The sequence below is a fragment of the Lithobates pipiens genome, unplaced genomic scaffold (assembly GCF_037356315.1).
Source record: "Lithobates pipiens isolate NorthernLeopardFrog02 unplaced genomic scaffold, aLitPip1_a1.2 Scaffold_27, whole genome shotgun sequence".
NCBI classification, from domain to species: Eukaryota; Metazoa; Chordata; class Amphibia; order Anura; family Ranidae; genus Lithobates; species Lithobates pipiens.
Genome location: NW_027507788.1, coordinates 215,009,022 through 215,024,528, shown reverse-complemented (window position 1 = coordinate 215,024,528; position 15,507 = coordinate 215,009,022). Strand labels below are relative to the sequence as shown.

Below are 15,507 nucleotides of genomic sequence, written 5' to 3'. Positions count from 1 at the left end.
CAGAGTGGAGAGTTCAAGGTTGCACTGTGTACAGAGTGCAGGGTTGAGGACTGCGCTACTTACAGAGTGTAGGTTTTGGGGTGTGCTATGCACAGTGTCCAGGTTTCAGCCCTCTTTCACAGGCTGATTCTGCATTCAACACTGTGCCTACATCTCCCTTGTCCCCCCCTCTGTGAGTGCAGGGCTCTGTGAGAGCCACTGAAAGGAAAGCTGTCCTTGTAAAAACAGAAGACATCAGTAAAAAAAAAAACTCAAATAATGTGCAACGCAACCACAACCGTGCTACAATAGCATAATAAAAGCAATTGCTTTTATTATGCTATTGTTGCACGGTTGTGGTTATGCTGCACTTTGAGGTTTTGTGCTTATTGGTAATAAGCACAAAGGTGTGTTCTAGCTGAACCACCTGTGAGTGTATATATACTGATATTTTATTTTTTGGGAAGCGTGGAGTAATTCGTTTTTTTGTTTTTTTAGTATATAGGACTTCTGTGTTTACAAGTCACAGTGGCGAGAGGAGATGACAGAACAGAGTTCCGCCTCATCCCGGTTGGGAAAAAAAAAAAAAAAGCCCTGGGTGCGAGGGCCACATGAAATGGTCTGGTGGGCCGGATTTGCCCCCTCTGGTGCCTCGTGTTTGACACGTGTTATAGGAAGATGTTTCTGCTCTTTAACATTTATTTGACAATGGCTATGCCTTTGTAAACTTTGCAATAAAAATTATTGCAAAAGAAAAATATAATTAGTGGATCAAATAATTATTTTCAACACTAAAACATATAGAAAAATATCAGGCATAAATTACATTACAAAAGCACTGGCAATTTTTTTCTTTTTATCATTAAAAAAGTGACACAATAGGTTGACTCTAAGCCCTTGTACACACGGTCGGACATTCTGACAACCAAATCTGTTGGATTTTGTCCGAAACTGTTGCATACACACGGTCGGACAAAGTTGTTGGAAAATGCGATTGTACATAACGTGATGACTTTATTTCGTTACGACGGGACTACGTTCACGCTAGTAGCCAATAGCTTTGGTCTAGGAATTTGATCTGAGCATGCGTGGCACTTTGTCCGTCGGAGTAGGCTACACATGATCGGAGTATGTCCGATCAGAGCATTTTGTCGGAAAATTTTACCGGCAAGTTGGTCCGTCGGATATTATCCGACGGAAACAGTCCGATGGAGACCACACAGAGTCAGAATATCCGACAAAAACGGTCCGATAGGACACATTTCTTCTGAATCTCTGACCGTGTGTACAAGGGCTTACAATTTTTTATGGTCACCACAGACCATCCATAAAATTTCCATGTTGGTTATTACTTATAAAAGGAATATAAAGCTCTACAGCTTTTAGGGAAGAAACAGCATTGCCCATGAATAAACAAATCCATTTTCAACATTCCGGAATGACGTTGTAGCTTTTGTACTGACAACGATGGTTTGTCAACGGGGGCAATATTTTTGGAATAACGGTGACTTAGCGAAGTCCATTGAAACTAAAGTTGACCTTGGAGAGCAGAAAAGATATGGTTGTATATGTTGTACACAAAGTCTTGACGGCGTGCTTCATATACAACCCTTAAAACCCATTGACCTCTTGCGTTACTGTACCGACTGCCGTAACCTTCAGTTTTGGTTCGGTCGCTATTGCTTTGGCCTGAATCGGTATCCTGTAAATTTGAATTGTGCTCGAGAATAGACAGTTGCGTCCTTGCTACCATAGCGTCAATAAAAAAATGATTTCTTTCTGGTTTGTATTTCAATGCCGTGCTATGGAATATTTCTAGATTTCCTGTGTGGCAAAATAAAGTAAGTCTTTCGATATCTCTAAGCCAAGTCTTTCTTAGAACAATGTCTTTCAGCTCTTTGTAGGCACATGATCCATCTCGCAACCACATCCGGGTTATCTTGGATTTTTCACCAATGGGAGAATGCTTGCATTCTTTGTAGTGTTTACATCCATGCCATCGATGAACGTTGATCACGTGATACAACACCGAGCACCACTGTTCTTTTAATTTTAAAGCGTTGCGCTCACAGTTAGCCGATGCCCACCATAAATGATTTTTTATGGATGGAATCCATGGTGCCAACTCAGAACATCCTTTTTTTTTACTAGCCACACCAAGCTTTGCCCCTACCGATTTTGCCATACGCCCGACGTCAAACTGATGTAGAATGTTGGAGTATTTTTCTTGTAGTAGTTTTCTAATAGTAACATTCCTGTCTGTGCAAACAATACGGACATTTAGCCCTCTGTCTTGCAGCTCATCGAGTGCTCTCAGAAAGGCTTTGCCCTCCAAAGCAATGAAACTGGAACTCCGCGTCCGTTGTTCCACAGCAAAGCCAACTATTTTTTGGGTTTTTGCTTCCAGGAAAGAATATGTGCAATATTTGGCCTTGGAACCGGGGCTATCACATTGACCGTCACCCGATAAACACACTGTCTGTCCAGATAGTTGGGATATTGTATTATTTTGATCCAATTTCCAATGGTAATCAATCGCAGGGAATAAGAAGCTTTTCTGATATTTGTAATATGCGGTTTTGCTAATGGACATCATCCCTAGTAGCTTAAGAAAACTTTCTATCTTCAGAAAATTGGATCCGCTGCACAAAGTTGAACTTGCGATTAAAACATCGCCTACTGGACAGCTTCCAATATTAGGCTGACTTCGCCAAAGTAGAAAGTGATGCCCTTCTTTACAAATGGCATCGACAGACAGGCAAGAACCGCACAGGTCCTTTTTTACTTTAGAAACGGAGGCATTGCAGTCCTCAAACTTGCAGCGCGCCATGCCCAAAAGATCATCCAGGCAACTTTCAAAAACTAAAAATTTCCTTTCCTTTGCAAATCCAGAACCGGAAACTGCGGCTGTTAATTTTGGCTTCTTGAGGTTGTAAAATTGATCTTCATGTGGAGCACCCGAGTCGCTCTCCTCATTTTCTTTGTTGGAATCGTTGGCCGGATTGTAAGATAGGTCAACATCATCCATTTCGCGCTTCACAGATGGCTCCTGGCTGAAAATGATCGGAGTCCCATGTCGCAATACATCTGGAATTGGGAGGTCATCGTTTTCGTCGCCTGGAGGAGCGCCGTTTATCGGTTTCACTCGTGGTAAACCTTTTTTTCTTTTTTTTGAAGAGCTGGATAAATCGCACTGTATGCCAACATCTCGGGTCTCTGGACAGTGCTGGATTTTTTTATTTTTGCAACCGAAGAATGGCAACGTTCCAATTTTTTTATTCTTAGAATGCATACTAAAATCGGTCATGACGCCCTTCGACCAGGTTAGTCTTTTCCTTGACTGAACGTAACTTTCAGAGGTAGTAAGGTCAAAATGGGGAGTTTCTGGAATACTCGAGAATTCTGACATAACTTCACCGGCACTAGATACGGATGTATTCTCGGTTTGCATGCTTGAAGGAAACGAAAGGGTTGCGTTTGCCTCGCCGTCATTGAATGCGGTTTGATTAGTCACATTTGACGAAGTATCTCTGTTCTGTTCAGTGCAAAGTCTCTTTTTTCTTCTCTCTTCATCCTCAACATCGGCGCTGGCGCTAACTGTCGGGAATATACTGGGGTAGGCTTCTTTTTTTTTTAATTTCATTTTTCCATATACATCTTGGTACATGTCCGCTGCGAAATGCTTAGAGCATATTCTATACGAATCATTAGGTTTGCCGAGCCATACTTTCTCAACTGTCGCCGCGATGTTACTTTCATCGTACTGACCGGTCTTCATAAGCCATTGCTTTATACGTTCTTTGTCGTTAGGAAAGACGTGGAAAATTACATTTCTCTCTTTTCTTTTCCAATGAGAAGTACATTTTTTAACAATACAAGAAGGCATAGTGAAATCTTTGATGGATGGAATAAGCAATTTGTTACAATGCAATAGGTGCGTGTCAATTTGTAAAAGATTGTAATTTTTGTTTTAAAAAAAAAAAAAAAATGGTTCTTTTCCATAGGATGAGCGTCAATTTGAGCAAAGATGAGCTTCTCTTTTCAAAAGGCAATATTCCATAAGATAAATCACGTGCAGAAAAGTTCAAATCAAAATCGTTAAAGTTAAAATCGTTTAAAATTTTCCCAAAAAACGTTTCAGCGTAAGGAACCTGTCAAGAAATAAATTGGAATTGTCAAAAATATTGGTATTGTCTTTTTAATATATTTACAGTTATTTTTATATAACTATTACAAAGTCATATGCATATTCTTCAATGCTTACAGATCTCCCGACTTACAAAATACGGCTGAATTGGCGCCATTCCACAAGTGTGTGCAATTTTAAACCGTGACATGGCTTGGCGTAACATCATCTTTCACAATATATGAAAAAAATTGTGCTAAATTTACAGTTTTTTTTTTTTTTAAACTGATTTGAAAAAGACTGCTGTGCAAATACCGTGTGACATAAAATATTGCAACGACCGCCGTTGTATTCTCCAGAGTCTTTGCGTTAAAAGAAAAATTATATAATTTTTGGGGGCTCTAAGCAGTTTTCTAGCAAAAAAATACACATTGTAACTTAAACAACAAATGTCAGAAATAGGCCTGGCCCTTAGGTGGTTAAAACAGTTACAACTGTGGTGGATGGAGATGGCTCTTTGTGTGCGCACATGTGCCTGATGGACGAGTAAATGTAGATGTGTGTGCCGTATGGAGACGCCTGCGTGTGTGCGTACATGTGCCAGATGAGCGTGTTCCGGATGGAGACGTCTGTGCGTGTGTGCACACGTACCGGATGGGCGTGTGCCAGATGGAGGCGCCTGCGTGTGCGTGCACATGTGCCTGATGGACGAATGAATGGAGATATGTGTGGCGGATGGAGGCGCCTGCGTGAGCCGGATGGAGACACCTGCGTGTGTGCGTACATGTGCCTGATGGGCGTGTGTACCGGATGTCCTAGAAAAACAGTTATTGGTAAGTAACTGTCAATTTTCTTTAGTCATCTTCCAGGACGGCATAACCTGAGAGGATAGACAAGAAGATCAAGGCCTACCTTAGGGCGGGACCACCGCTTGTAGAACCTTCCTTCCAAATGTCAGATCCTTAGGCGATAGCAGTTCCACTCTATAGTGCTTCAAGAAGGTATCTTGCTTCGCCCAAGTGGCTGTGCGACAGACATGCTCTATTGAGGCCCCAGCTCTCTCTGCCCAAGATCATGTTGAGTGGGCTTTAAGGCCCACTGGTACTGGCACCCCTGTCTGTTCATAGGCCAACGCTATTGTCTGCCTAATCCACCTAGCCACCATAGATTTAGATGCCTGCTCTCCCTTTCTGGGGCCGCTAAATAAAATTAAAAGGTGATTCGACTTCCTATAGTCCTTCACTCTATCCAGATATGTCAACAGACATTTCCTGACATCTAATAAATTCAATTTCCTCTCCTTCTCGTTTTTTGGATTATCACAGAAAGAGGGCAAAATGATCTCCTGAGACCTATTAAACTTAGACGCGACCTTGGGAAGATCTGTCTTAGAACCTCTATCTTCCAAAACCAACAGAAAAGGCTCCTTAAAGTGGAAGTAAACCCATGGATTTAAACAGTTAAAAAATAAATAAAAGGAATGCCGGGAATGCTAACTGCACATTGGCTGTGCTCTCAGCCAAACTATCAAACCATCCAATGGCTGGTGTCATAACGAATCACATGTCCAGCACCATAGCAGTTGAAGATTAAACAGAGCAAAGATGGCAGCTTCCTTGGCTGAAAACGATAGGGGAGTTTACTTCCACTTTAACTGACAGGGCCTGTAATTCGCTCACCCTTCTGGCCAAGGTTATAGCCAGTAAGCCAGTAAGAAAGCTAACTTCAGAGTCAAAAACGTAACTGAAATTTCCTGCGCTGGTTCAAAGGGCGCTTTCGTCAGTGCCTCCAAAACCAGTGTTAGATTCCATGGGGGGAATAAATTCACCCTAACCGGGGTCAACCTTTCCCTTGCCAGAATAAACCTCTTAATCAGAGGGTCTAACACGAGCCTCTGACCCAGAAATACAGATAGTGCTGCTATCTGTACCCTCAGGGTGTTCGTGGAAATCCCCTGATCCACCCCTGTTTGTAAAAATTCCAGGACCACCGGAACTGACGGGACAGACACTTCCCTATCTTGGCACCAATGTGAGAAGCATTTCCAAACCTTAGAATAGATCCTCCTGGTGACCAGCTTCCTGCTACCCAAGAGGGTCTTAATTACCTTATCAGAGCAACCTTTACCTCTGAGGATCTCCTCCTCAAGAACCAAGCCGTCAGACAAAGGAACCCCGGGGTCGGGGTGAAGGACTGGTCCTTGTAGGAGAAGATCTCGTCTGGCTGGAAGACGGAGCGGAGGAGAAATTGACCACTCTTTGAGAGTGGCAAACCACGTCCTCTTTGGCCACCAAGGGGCTATCAGTATCAGTCCGCAGTCTGAGCGGGCCAGCATTTGTAGTACCCGTGGTATCAGGACTAGTGGAGGAAAAGCGTATGCTATACGGAAATCCCAGTCTTGAGACAAAAGCGTCCACTCCTTGAGATCCCCTTTCTCTGCTGAGTGAGAAGAACCGATCTATTTTTTTTGTTCCCTCTGTGGACAAAAAGATCTATGTCTGGGAACCCAAACTTGTGAGTTACCTGGAGAAAGACCTCCTGATTCAACTCCCATTCTCCCTGGAGGATGGGTTGCCGACTTGGAAAATCTGCCACCACATTGGCTGTTTCTCTGATGTGAACCACTGATATGGACAGAAGATTTACTTTGGCCCAAACTAGGATGTTCAGGGATAGATTCAGCAGCTTCTTGGATCTGGTGCCTCCCTGACGATTTAGGTAAGAGACAGTTGTCACATTGTCCGATAGGACTTGAACCTCTAAACCCTGAATCCTGTCTCCGAAGGCTCTCAACGCCTGGCCCACTGCCAGGAGTTCCCTGTGGTTGGAGGAGGCCCAGGCCCCCTGTGCCTGGATGTACCCCAGGTGAGCTCCCCAAGCACTGGCATCGGTAGTGATTCTTGTGGGATTCCGCTGGTCCCAGGGGCGACCCAACGTGAGCCTGTCCTGAGCCAGCCACCAGTCTAGAGAGGCCTCTACTCTTTCTGGAATAGACACTTTCCCGTCCAGCGAGTCCGTCTTTTTCCCAGGGGGGATAGAAGGAAGAACTGCAGCTCCCTTGAGTGGAGCTGAGCCCAGGGGACCGCTGGAATACACAAAGTCATCAGACCTAAAACCCTCATGATATGCCTGTGAGAGCACTCCCTGGCTTCCTTTAAAGAGGAGACCGCCGTCAAAACTTTCAGCCGTTTTTCCTCTGGAAGAAACAGTTTCTGAGCTCCTGTATCCACCAGATATCCCAGAAACATCTTTACTTGTGATGGTGTCAGAGAAGATTTCTCTCTGTTCTCTATCCAGCCCAAGGTTTCCAAGGTAGAGATCACTCTCTCTACGTCGACTTCCACCTGCTCTTGAGACTGCCCGTATACCAATAGTTTGTCTAAGTAGGGTATGAGGGACACCCCTTGTAGATGGAAGTAAGCTACAGCCTCCGCCAGGACTTTTGTGGAGATCCTTGGGCTTGCTGTCAATCCAAAAGGGAAGAGCTCAGAATTGCCAATGTTGAATTCCTCTGCTCGTAAGGACTGCAAACCTCAACAGGGCCTTGTGTTCCAAGGCAATCGGAATGTGGAGGTAAGCATCCCGAGATCTATTGTGGCTAAGAACGCATCCTTTAATAAATCCCTGCGCACCGTGTAGATATTCTCCATGCGGAAGGACTTTTGTTGCAAAAACCTGTTCAGCTTCCTGAGATTTAATATCAGGCAAAATTTTTCTGACGCTTTTTGAATGACAAAAACATGGGAATAAAATCCTTGGTAATGCTCTTCCGGTGGAACGGACAATCACTTCTTGGGACGCCAGTCCCTGCAGGCTGTCCAACAGCCCTTGCGGTCTCCTTGGGGAGACGGGTCAGGAAAAAGTTATGAGGGGGAGGGGAGAGGAGTTCCAAAATCTGCAAGATATAGGGGCTTCCGGAGATCTTGTTCCACTGAGGGACAAAGTGAGCCAGCCTCCCCCTACTCTGACGCTGCCGTCACTTGGACTGCTTGGTGCCATCTTTAGGTCCAGAAAAGAGCAGGCTACCTTTTTGTGCGCTCTTTCCCTTCCCCCACCTTCTATTTGCGTCCTTTTTGTCTTTGAACTGTTCCTGGTTCGAGGAGGGACGAAAAAACTTCCTGCCCCTCTCTCTCTCTTAGCCTTAACCGGGAACTTTTTTCCCTTTTCTGCTGACCTTCATAAGACCTGATCCAGGCCGGGTCCAAAAAGTTGAGAGCCCTCAAAGGGTAACCCGCATAGTCATGATCTGGACAAATGGTCTCCTTCCCATAACTTGACCCAGACAGCCCTTCTTGCGGAGTTAAGGAGGGCCGCAGACTTATCCGTGTTCCTTACAGATTCTACAGCCGCATCTGCTAAATATGCCACAGCCTTACTTATTAGCTCTAGCGAATCTGTGACTTCTTTAGAGTTACTTCCTCTATATACAAGGCTGGAAAGTCTGCCTAACCATGCATCCACATTTCTTGCTACACAAGCCGACGCCAAGGCAGGAGCCATAGCTGCGGCATTGGCATCCCAAGCTCTGCTCAAGAGCGTCTCAGCCCTTCTGTCCATTTGGTCTTTTAAGTTACCCGAGTCCTCAAAAGACAAATCAGATTTCTTAAGAGACCTGAGACAGGGCTGCATCTAACTTGGGGGGGGGGGGGGGGGGGGGTCTTAAAAAAAAAAAAAAAAAAAAAAAAAAAACTTCTGTTCTTCTCCCCAAAGGGAAACCTTCTCTTCCAAGCCTTGTGTCTGAGAACCTTTCCTTTAGAGCCTGGTGGACTGGGAACACCCTGGTTTATGGCTTTCCCAATCCCATGTACATCTTACCCCTGGCTGTCGCCTGAACCGGCGGTTCTGGGATATCCTCAGAGACATAGATTGCCCCATATCTTCCAAAGGTGGATACTAGCTCTAGGACTGTCACTATCCTGGCTCTCAGCCTCTGAGTTCTCCCCCTCTCCTAACGAGTCCTCCTCAGACTCCTCCGAGTCCTCGAATTCCTCTACCCCTGAAGTCAGAGGATGGGGTTTTCTGCGAGGTTTTCAGACCCCCTATCTGAAACACCTTCCTGAGGGGAAATATCTCCTCTAGAGGGCAAGATTTTTTTGTCATCCGTCCTCTGTACTTCCTTAATTGCTATAGCTGTCTTTTGAGAGATTGCAGGTTAGTCAGCATCTCAGACTGTACTACAAGGAAATCCTTCATAACCTGTGAGGTTTCCTTACTTGTCAGCTTATGAATGCATTTATAACAAAAAGGTTTGACATGGTCTGGTGGGAGCTTAGCACTACAGTTCCCACACCTTTTTTGTTTTGGGGGGAAGGTTTTTTTTTTCCCCTAGCCTTGTGAGCCCCTTGAGCAGAGCCGCTAGGTTCTAAGGCAGGGATCCACAAACTACGGCCCTCCAGCTGTTGCGGAACTACACATCCCATGAGGCATTGTAAAACTCTGACATTCACAGGCATGACTAGGCATGATGGGAATTGTAGTTCCTGAACAACTGGAGGGTCGTAGTTTGAAGACCCCTGTTCTAAGGAGACAAAAAGACATAACACCCTTAGTAGTCTCATAGTCTTTCTCCTGCCTCCCCCCCCATGGTGAAAGTAAGACCCCTCTTACCCAACAGGAGAGGACTCACCACCTGCAGCCTCTTCCTGGGTTAAGGGTGCGACTGTCTCCTCCTTTCTATCCATACCAGTTGCTGCTGGTTCCGTACTGGGGATAATCCGGGAGGAAGGCAAGCGACAGTTGTGAGGCCTCCACCTGTCCCTCCAGAGTCTGGCTGTGTCTGCCCCTCAGACGCTGGTGTCCCATCATATAAGGTCCCCCATCAGATAGTGTCCGCTGTGTACTGCGCATGTGCAGAACACAGACTGAGAAAATAGCCGAGGATGAACGGTGCCTGCGCCGTGAGTCCAGGTTCTAGCCCCACCATCCAAGTGGACATAGAGTAGGAATAAAAAAGAGCCGAGCACAGCGAGGCCTAGCCTGAAGCGTGGAGAGCAAAGCTCGCCCGCGAGGGGCCCTCTAATTTTCACAACCCTATGTCCGCTTGGATGGTGGGGCTACCACCTCCACTCACGGCGCAGGCGCCGTTCAGCTTTAGAGATTTTCCAAAGCTTCTTCTGCCTTCTTCTTCTGGGTGGACACTATATGATGGCAGGACACTATCTGCCAGAACACCGGTAAACAGCGCCATCGGAAGGAGAGTTTGGCCTCTAGTTCTTTCCGGTCTGCCATTTTGGTGTAGAACGGAAACCGGAAGTAGCTGCACCCGGAACCAGAAGTGGTAACGGTGCCATCTTGCTCCACCCGGGATGCTTACAGCACATGGAATCGATCCCATCACCAGCCCAGCACTACCAGACCCTAAGGCAGGACCACTTTTCCTCCGCAGCCATGACCTCTGCCCAGACTCTGCTTCCTTCAACACCCATGTACCTGACTGGGTGTAAGGAAAAAAGGTAAGAGGAATTAGCTCACAGGAGTTCCGGGATACCCCTCTGTACCCGGGAGACTCCTTTGCCGGGGGAACCCCTCTCCTCCGGCCATTGGGGACCCACCTGAGAAGGAACTGAGCCCTGGCTGGACCCGCCACCCTCCCCGGTTTTGGCGTCCAGCCCTCGGGGGGGGGAGGGATCATCCGCTACAAGCCTCAGGTCTGTCTGAAAACAACAAACGTTTCTCTGCCGGGAAACGCAATCAGAAACTGAGGTACAGGCGGAAGGGAGGGGCCTTTTTAACCTTGTGTGTGATTGTGTTTCCTGTCAGGTGGACCAGTCATCTCTCAGGTTATGCCGTCCTGGAAGATGACTAGAGAAAATAAGATTTCATAAAGAAAATGGACATATATTTTTAGGAATTGCATTGATAGCTGGATGGAGAGGACAGCGTGTGTGTGTGTGTGTGTGTGTTGGACAGAGTGTGCGTGTGAGCCGGGCAGCGAGGGGCGGGCAGTGGGAGTCAGGCATGGCCGTGCTTTACAGTATGCGTGTGTTGGATGGAGGAGGAGCGTGCATAATGAATGGGCATGATTATAGAAAATTTGTTTTTGAAAAAGTTTACCGGGATACTTCCAGGTCACCAGCAGACGGTGGGATTCTCCATACTCCAGTCAGGTGATTCAGTCTATCGTAAGGTTTCTGAAATTTTTTAAAAAACATATATTTGAAAAGATGAAAATTATTAAAATCAATAATACAATTTAGAAAAAAAAAAAAAAATAATAATAATTTAACCCTTTCATGACTAAGCCTATTTTTGGAATTTGGTGTTTACAAGTTAAAAACCATATTTTCTACTAGAAAATTACTTGGAACCCCCAAACATTATATATATTTTTTTAACAGAGACTGTAGAGAATAAAACGGCGATTGTTGCAATATTTTATGTCACACGGTATTTGCGCAGCGGTGTTTTAAATGCAACTTTTTGGGAAAAGGGACACTTTCATTAATTAAAAAAAAACAAAAAACAGTAAAATTATCCCATTTTTTTTGCATAATGTGAAAGATAATGTTACGCCGAGTAAATAGATACCAAACATGTCACACTTTATAATTGCACGCACTTGTGGATTGACGACAAAGTACGGTACCTAAAAATCTCAATAGGCGACGCTTTAAACATTTTTTACGGTTACCAGGTTAGCGTTACAGAGGAGGTCTAGTGCTAGAATTATTGCTCTCGCTCTGACGATCGCGGCGATACCCCACATGTGTGATTTGAACACAGTTTACATACGCGGACGCGACTTCCGTATGCGTTTTCTTTGCTTTGCGAGCTCACGGGGACGGCGGGCGCTTAAAAATTTTTTTTTAATTTTATTTATTTTAAAATGACTAAATTGTTTAAAAAAAAATAAATAAAAATTTGATCACTTTTATTGCTGTCACAAGGAATGTAAACATCCTTTGTGACAGTAATAGGCGGTGACAGGTACTCTTTATGGAGGGATCGGGGGTCTAAAAGACCCCCCCACCCCTCCTTTACACTTCAGTGTATTCAGATCGCCGAAAACGGCGATTCTGAATACCGGATATTTTTTTTAAAACCGGCGCCATTGGCAGCCGAGTAAACGGGAAGTGATGTCAAGACATCGCTTCCGTGTTTACTATGAGGAGACTGGAATGAAGCCGGTTACGGCTTCGTTCCAGTTCCTCCCCAGCGGCCGGAGGCAGCGCAACTTGAGTCGGTGCTCCCGATCGAGCGGGCTCACCGGTAACAGCGGCGGGAGGCGGCGGGAGGGGGGGGGACGTCCCCTCCCGCTCCTCCGGCATAACAGCCGAGCGGCTTTTAGCTGCATCGGTTGTTATGGCTGGATAGCCAATCGCCCGCTGGACAAAACGGTACCGGGATGATGCCTGCAGGTGCGGGCATCATCCCGGTATAACCCCCCGGAAGCCGAGTACGCACATCTGCGTACGCTCGGCGGGAAAGGGTTAATAAACAAAACAAAAATGTTTTTTTTTTTTATTTGCTTAGAGAAAATACTTTTTTTTAGAATTTGCAGCGATGGATGGAGATGAACGTTTCTGTGCGTGTGGTTGAAGGATGGACAACGTTGAATGGAGAAGTTTTGCGTCTGCATGATGGAGATGACAGCGCATGTATCGGATGACATAATCATCAATAACTTTTTTTTTATTAACCACTTCCCGACCAGCGCACGACGACAGAATGGCACGGGCAGGCATATTGGCGTACAGGTACATCCAATATTCGATACCGCCCTGCCATCGGGAGCGCGCTCCCGCGCTGGTCGGGACCCCCGTGAGTCCGGTCGCGGGACCCGCGGACTCGATCGCCGTGGGCATCCCCGCGATCGTCTCACGGAGCGGCCGAATGGAGGAAATGCTGTGTAAACAACATTTCTCCATTCTGCCTAGCAACTAGTGACGCTGATCTCTGCTCCATGTGATTGGAGCAGAGATCAGTGTACACTAAATGAAAGCCCAACCCCCCCCACAGTTAGTAACACACCCCTCGGAACACTTAACCCCTACACTGCCACCCACTGGTTAAACCTTTCTCTGCCAGTGTCATTTACACAGGAATCACTGCATTTATATAGCAGTGATAACTGTATAAATGACAATGGTCCCAAAAATGTGTCAAAAATGTCCGATGGGTCCCCCACAATGTCGCAGTCACAATAAAAATCGCTGATCGCCGCCATTACTAGTAAAAAAAAAAAAAAAAATTATTAATAAAAATGCTATAAAACTATCCCTATTTTGTAAACGCTATAACTTTTGCGCAAACCAATCAATAATCGCTTATTGCGATTTTTTTTTTACCAAAAATATGTAGAAGAATACGTATCGGCCTAAACTGAGGGAAAAAAATGTTTTTTTATATATTTTTGGGGGATATTTATTATAACAAAAAGTAAAAAATAATGCGTTTTTTTTCAAAATTGTCGCTCTATTTTTGTTTATAGCGCAAAAAATAAAAACCGCAGGGGTGATCAAATACCACCAAAAGAAAGCTCTATTTGTGGGAAAAAAAAGGACGTCAATTTTGTTTGGGAGCCACGTCGCACGACCGCGCAATTGTCAGTTAAAACGACGCAGTGCCGAATCGCAAAAAGTGGTCTGGTCTTTGACCAGCAAAATGGTCCGGTCTGCAAGTGGTTAAAAGTTTGTTCTTGAAACATTTACCTTGCTTCCAGGTCACCACCATACAGTGACGATCTCCGTACTCCAGTCAGGCAATTCACAATCTTTAGTAAGGTTATTCAAATTTTCAGGAAACCTATTAAAAAAGATGATAATCAATATTCCTAAAATATAAAAAAATACCACAGATATAAAATTTCAAAGCGAATGATCATATTTTGGGAGTTACATCGAAAATTATTATTTGAACTGCAAATAATATTGTGAATATTTTTTATTAGGGTGGTTCTATGAATTATCCTGTATATGGAGATGACCGTGTTTACAGTGTGTGCCGGGCAGACAAGACAGTGTGTCAGGGGACGGACGGATAGGACAGCGTCGGGGGGGACGGACGGATAGGACAGCGTCGGGGGGGACGGACGGATAGGACAGCGTCGGGGGGGACGGACGGATAGGACAGCGTCGGGGGGGACGGACGGATAGGACAGCGTCGGGGGGGACGGACGGATAGGACAGCGTCGGGGGGGACGGACGGATAGGACAGCGTCGGGGGGGACGGACGGATAGGACAGCGTCGGGGGGGGGGGGACGGACGGATAGGACAGCGTCGGGGGGGGGGGGGGACGGATAGAACAGGATGGGGGTGTGTGTAGGATGAGAGAAGGGTTTCTGTAGAAGAAAATAAAGTTAGATATAGACTTGGTGTCAGGTGACAAGGGTAGGCTGTAACCTTTGAACCCACCCAGCCTTACTGGGTCTAATCTATGGAGAGTGAGACCCCCTCCCCCCACATAACACATTCCTGTGATCAGAATCAATGCTGCAGCTGGCAGGAGGTCCTTCAACACACACACTGCATGCAGCCCCTGCACCTTCTCCTCCGCCCGGCTCTGGCTCCATGCACCCCCCGGGGTCGGTGTGGTTCGCCTGGGAGCTGCACCATCTATTTCCTCCTCTGTCACTCTCCAAGCCTCTGCTGATCGGGGTGGATCACACCCCCCTGATGAGGACCATCCAATCCAAACTCAGGAAAGGCACCAGATGACCTCAGCATCCCGAATTCTGCTGAGATGTGGAGCAGCCAATCCTGGGAGAGCTTGAGAAGAAAGGCGGAGCGATATGAAGCTGGAAGCAGACACCAGACATGCGCACTACCCGAAAATGTGTTTTTGTTTCATTTTCATTTTACTGTTGTTTATTTCTTTTTGTATCTATCGGATCATTCGTTATTCACTTATTTGTTATTCGGCATTCATTACTTCGGATCATTTGTAACTTCGGATGCCATCATATTCGTTACGTTCACTAACAGTTACTTTCGCTAAATTTGAAAGGAAATGCCAATAAAAATGTAAATCGAATCTAATCCCGAGTAGAAGAATTACTCTGTTGTTTTACCTATAATGTAATAGTTTATAATAATAAATAATAAAAACTATAATAATAACAATTTTAATAGAAAATACAAAATTATCCGAATGTAATCGATTCATTAAACTCGCAGGTTGAATCATTTTCTGTTCTGATCTTTGTATTTTTTTATTGCCACTGTGCCCATTTAACACTGACACTGTGCCATCAAATGCTGCCACTAGAGCTGCACAATTCTGGCCAATATGAAAATCACAATTTTTTTGCTTAGAATAAAAAGATCACGATTCTCTCACTATTTCCACGACGTAAAATCTTTCACATTATACAAAAAACTTTTTTTTAAAAATGGGCTAACTTTACTGGTTAGTTTTTATTTTTATTTTTCTAATTCAGTAAAGTCATTTAAAAAAAATATTG

The 15,507-nt window shown here is 45.1% G+C and overlaps 1 protein-coding gene across 2 annotated transcripts; it reads right to left on the bottom strand.

Annotated features, from left to right (window-relative positions):
• Positions 1-801: 801 nt before the first annotated feature.
• On the bottom strand, positions 802-14,830 carry LOC143934541 (uncharacterized). Of its 2 annotated transcripts, none has more exons than XM_077458241.1 (4): positions 14,569-14,830; positions 13,756-13,849; positions 11,159-11,235; positions 802-4,130 (listed from the first exon to the last, which is right to left on the bottom strand). In XM_077458241.1, exon 4 carries the CDS (start codon positions 3,863-3,865, stop codon positions 1,508-1,510), a length of 2,358 nt encoding a protein of 785 aa, XP_077314367.1. In that variant the 5' UTR covers positions 3,866-4,130; positions 11,159-11,235; positions 13,756-13,849; positions 14,569-14,830; the 3' UTR covers positions 802-1,507. The 2 variants fall into 2 exon arrangements, with proteins under 2 accessions (XP_077314367.1, XP_077314368.1); XM_077458242.1 differs by having other exon boundaries at positions 14,589-14,830.
• Positions 14,831-15,507: the final 677 nt, after the last annotated feature.

What these genes read in the sequence shown, in the direction of transcription:
- LOC143934541 (XM_077458241.1), bottom strand. Translation starts at nt 3,865, where the DNA reads ATGCCTTCTTGTATTGTTAAAAAATGTACTTCTCATTGGAAAAGAAAA.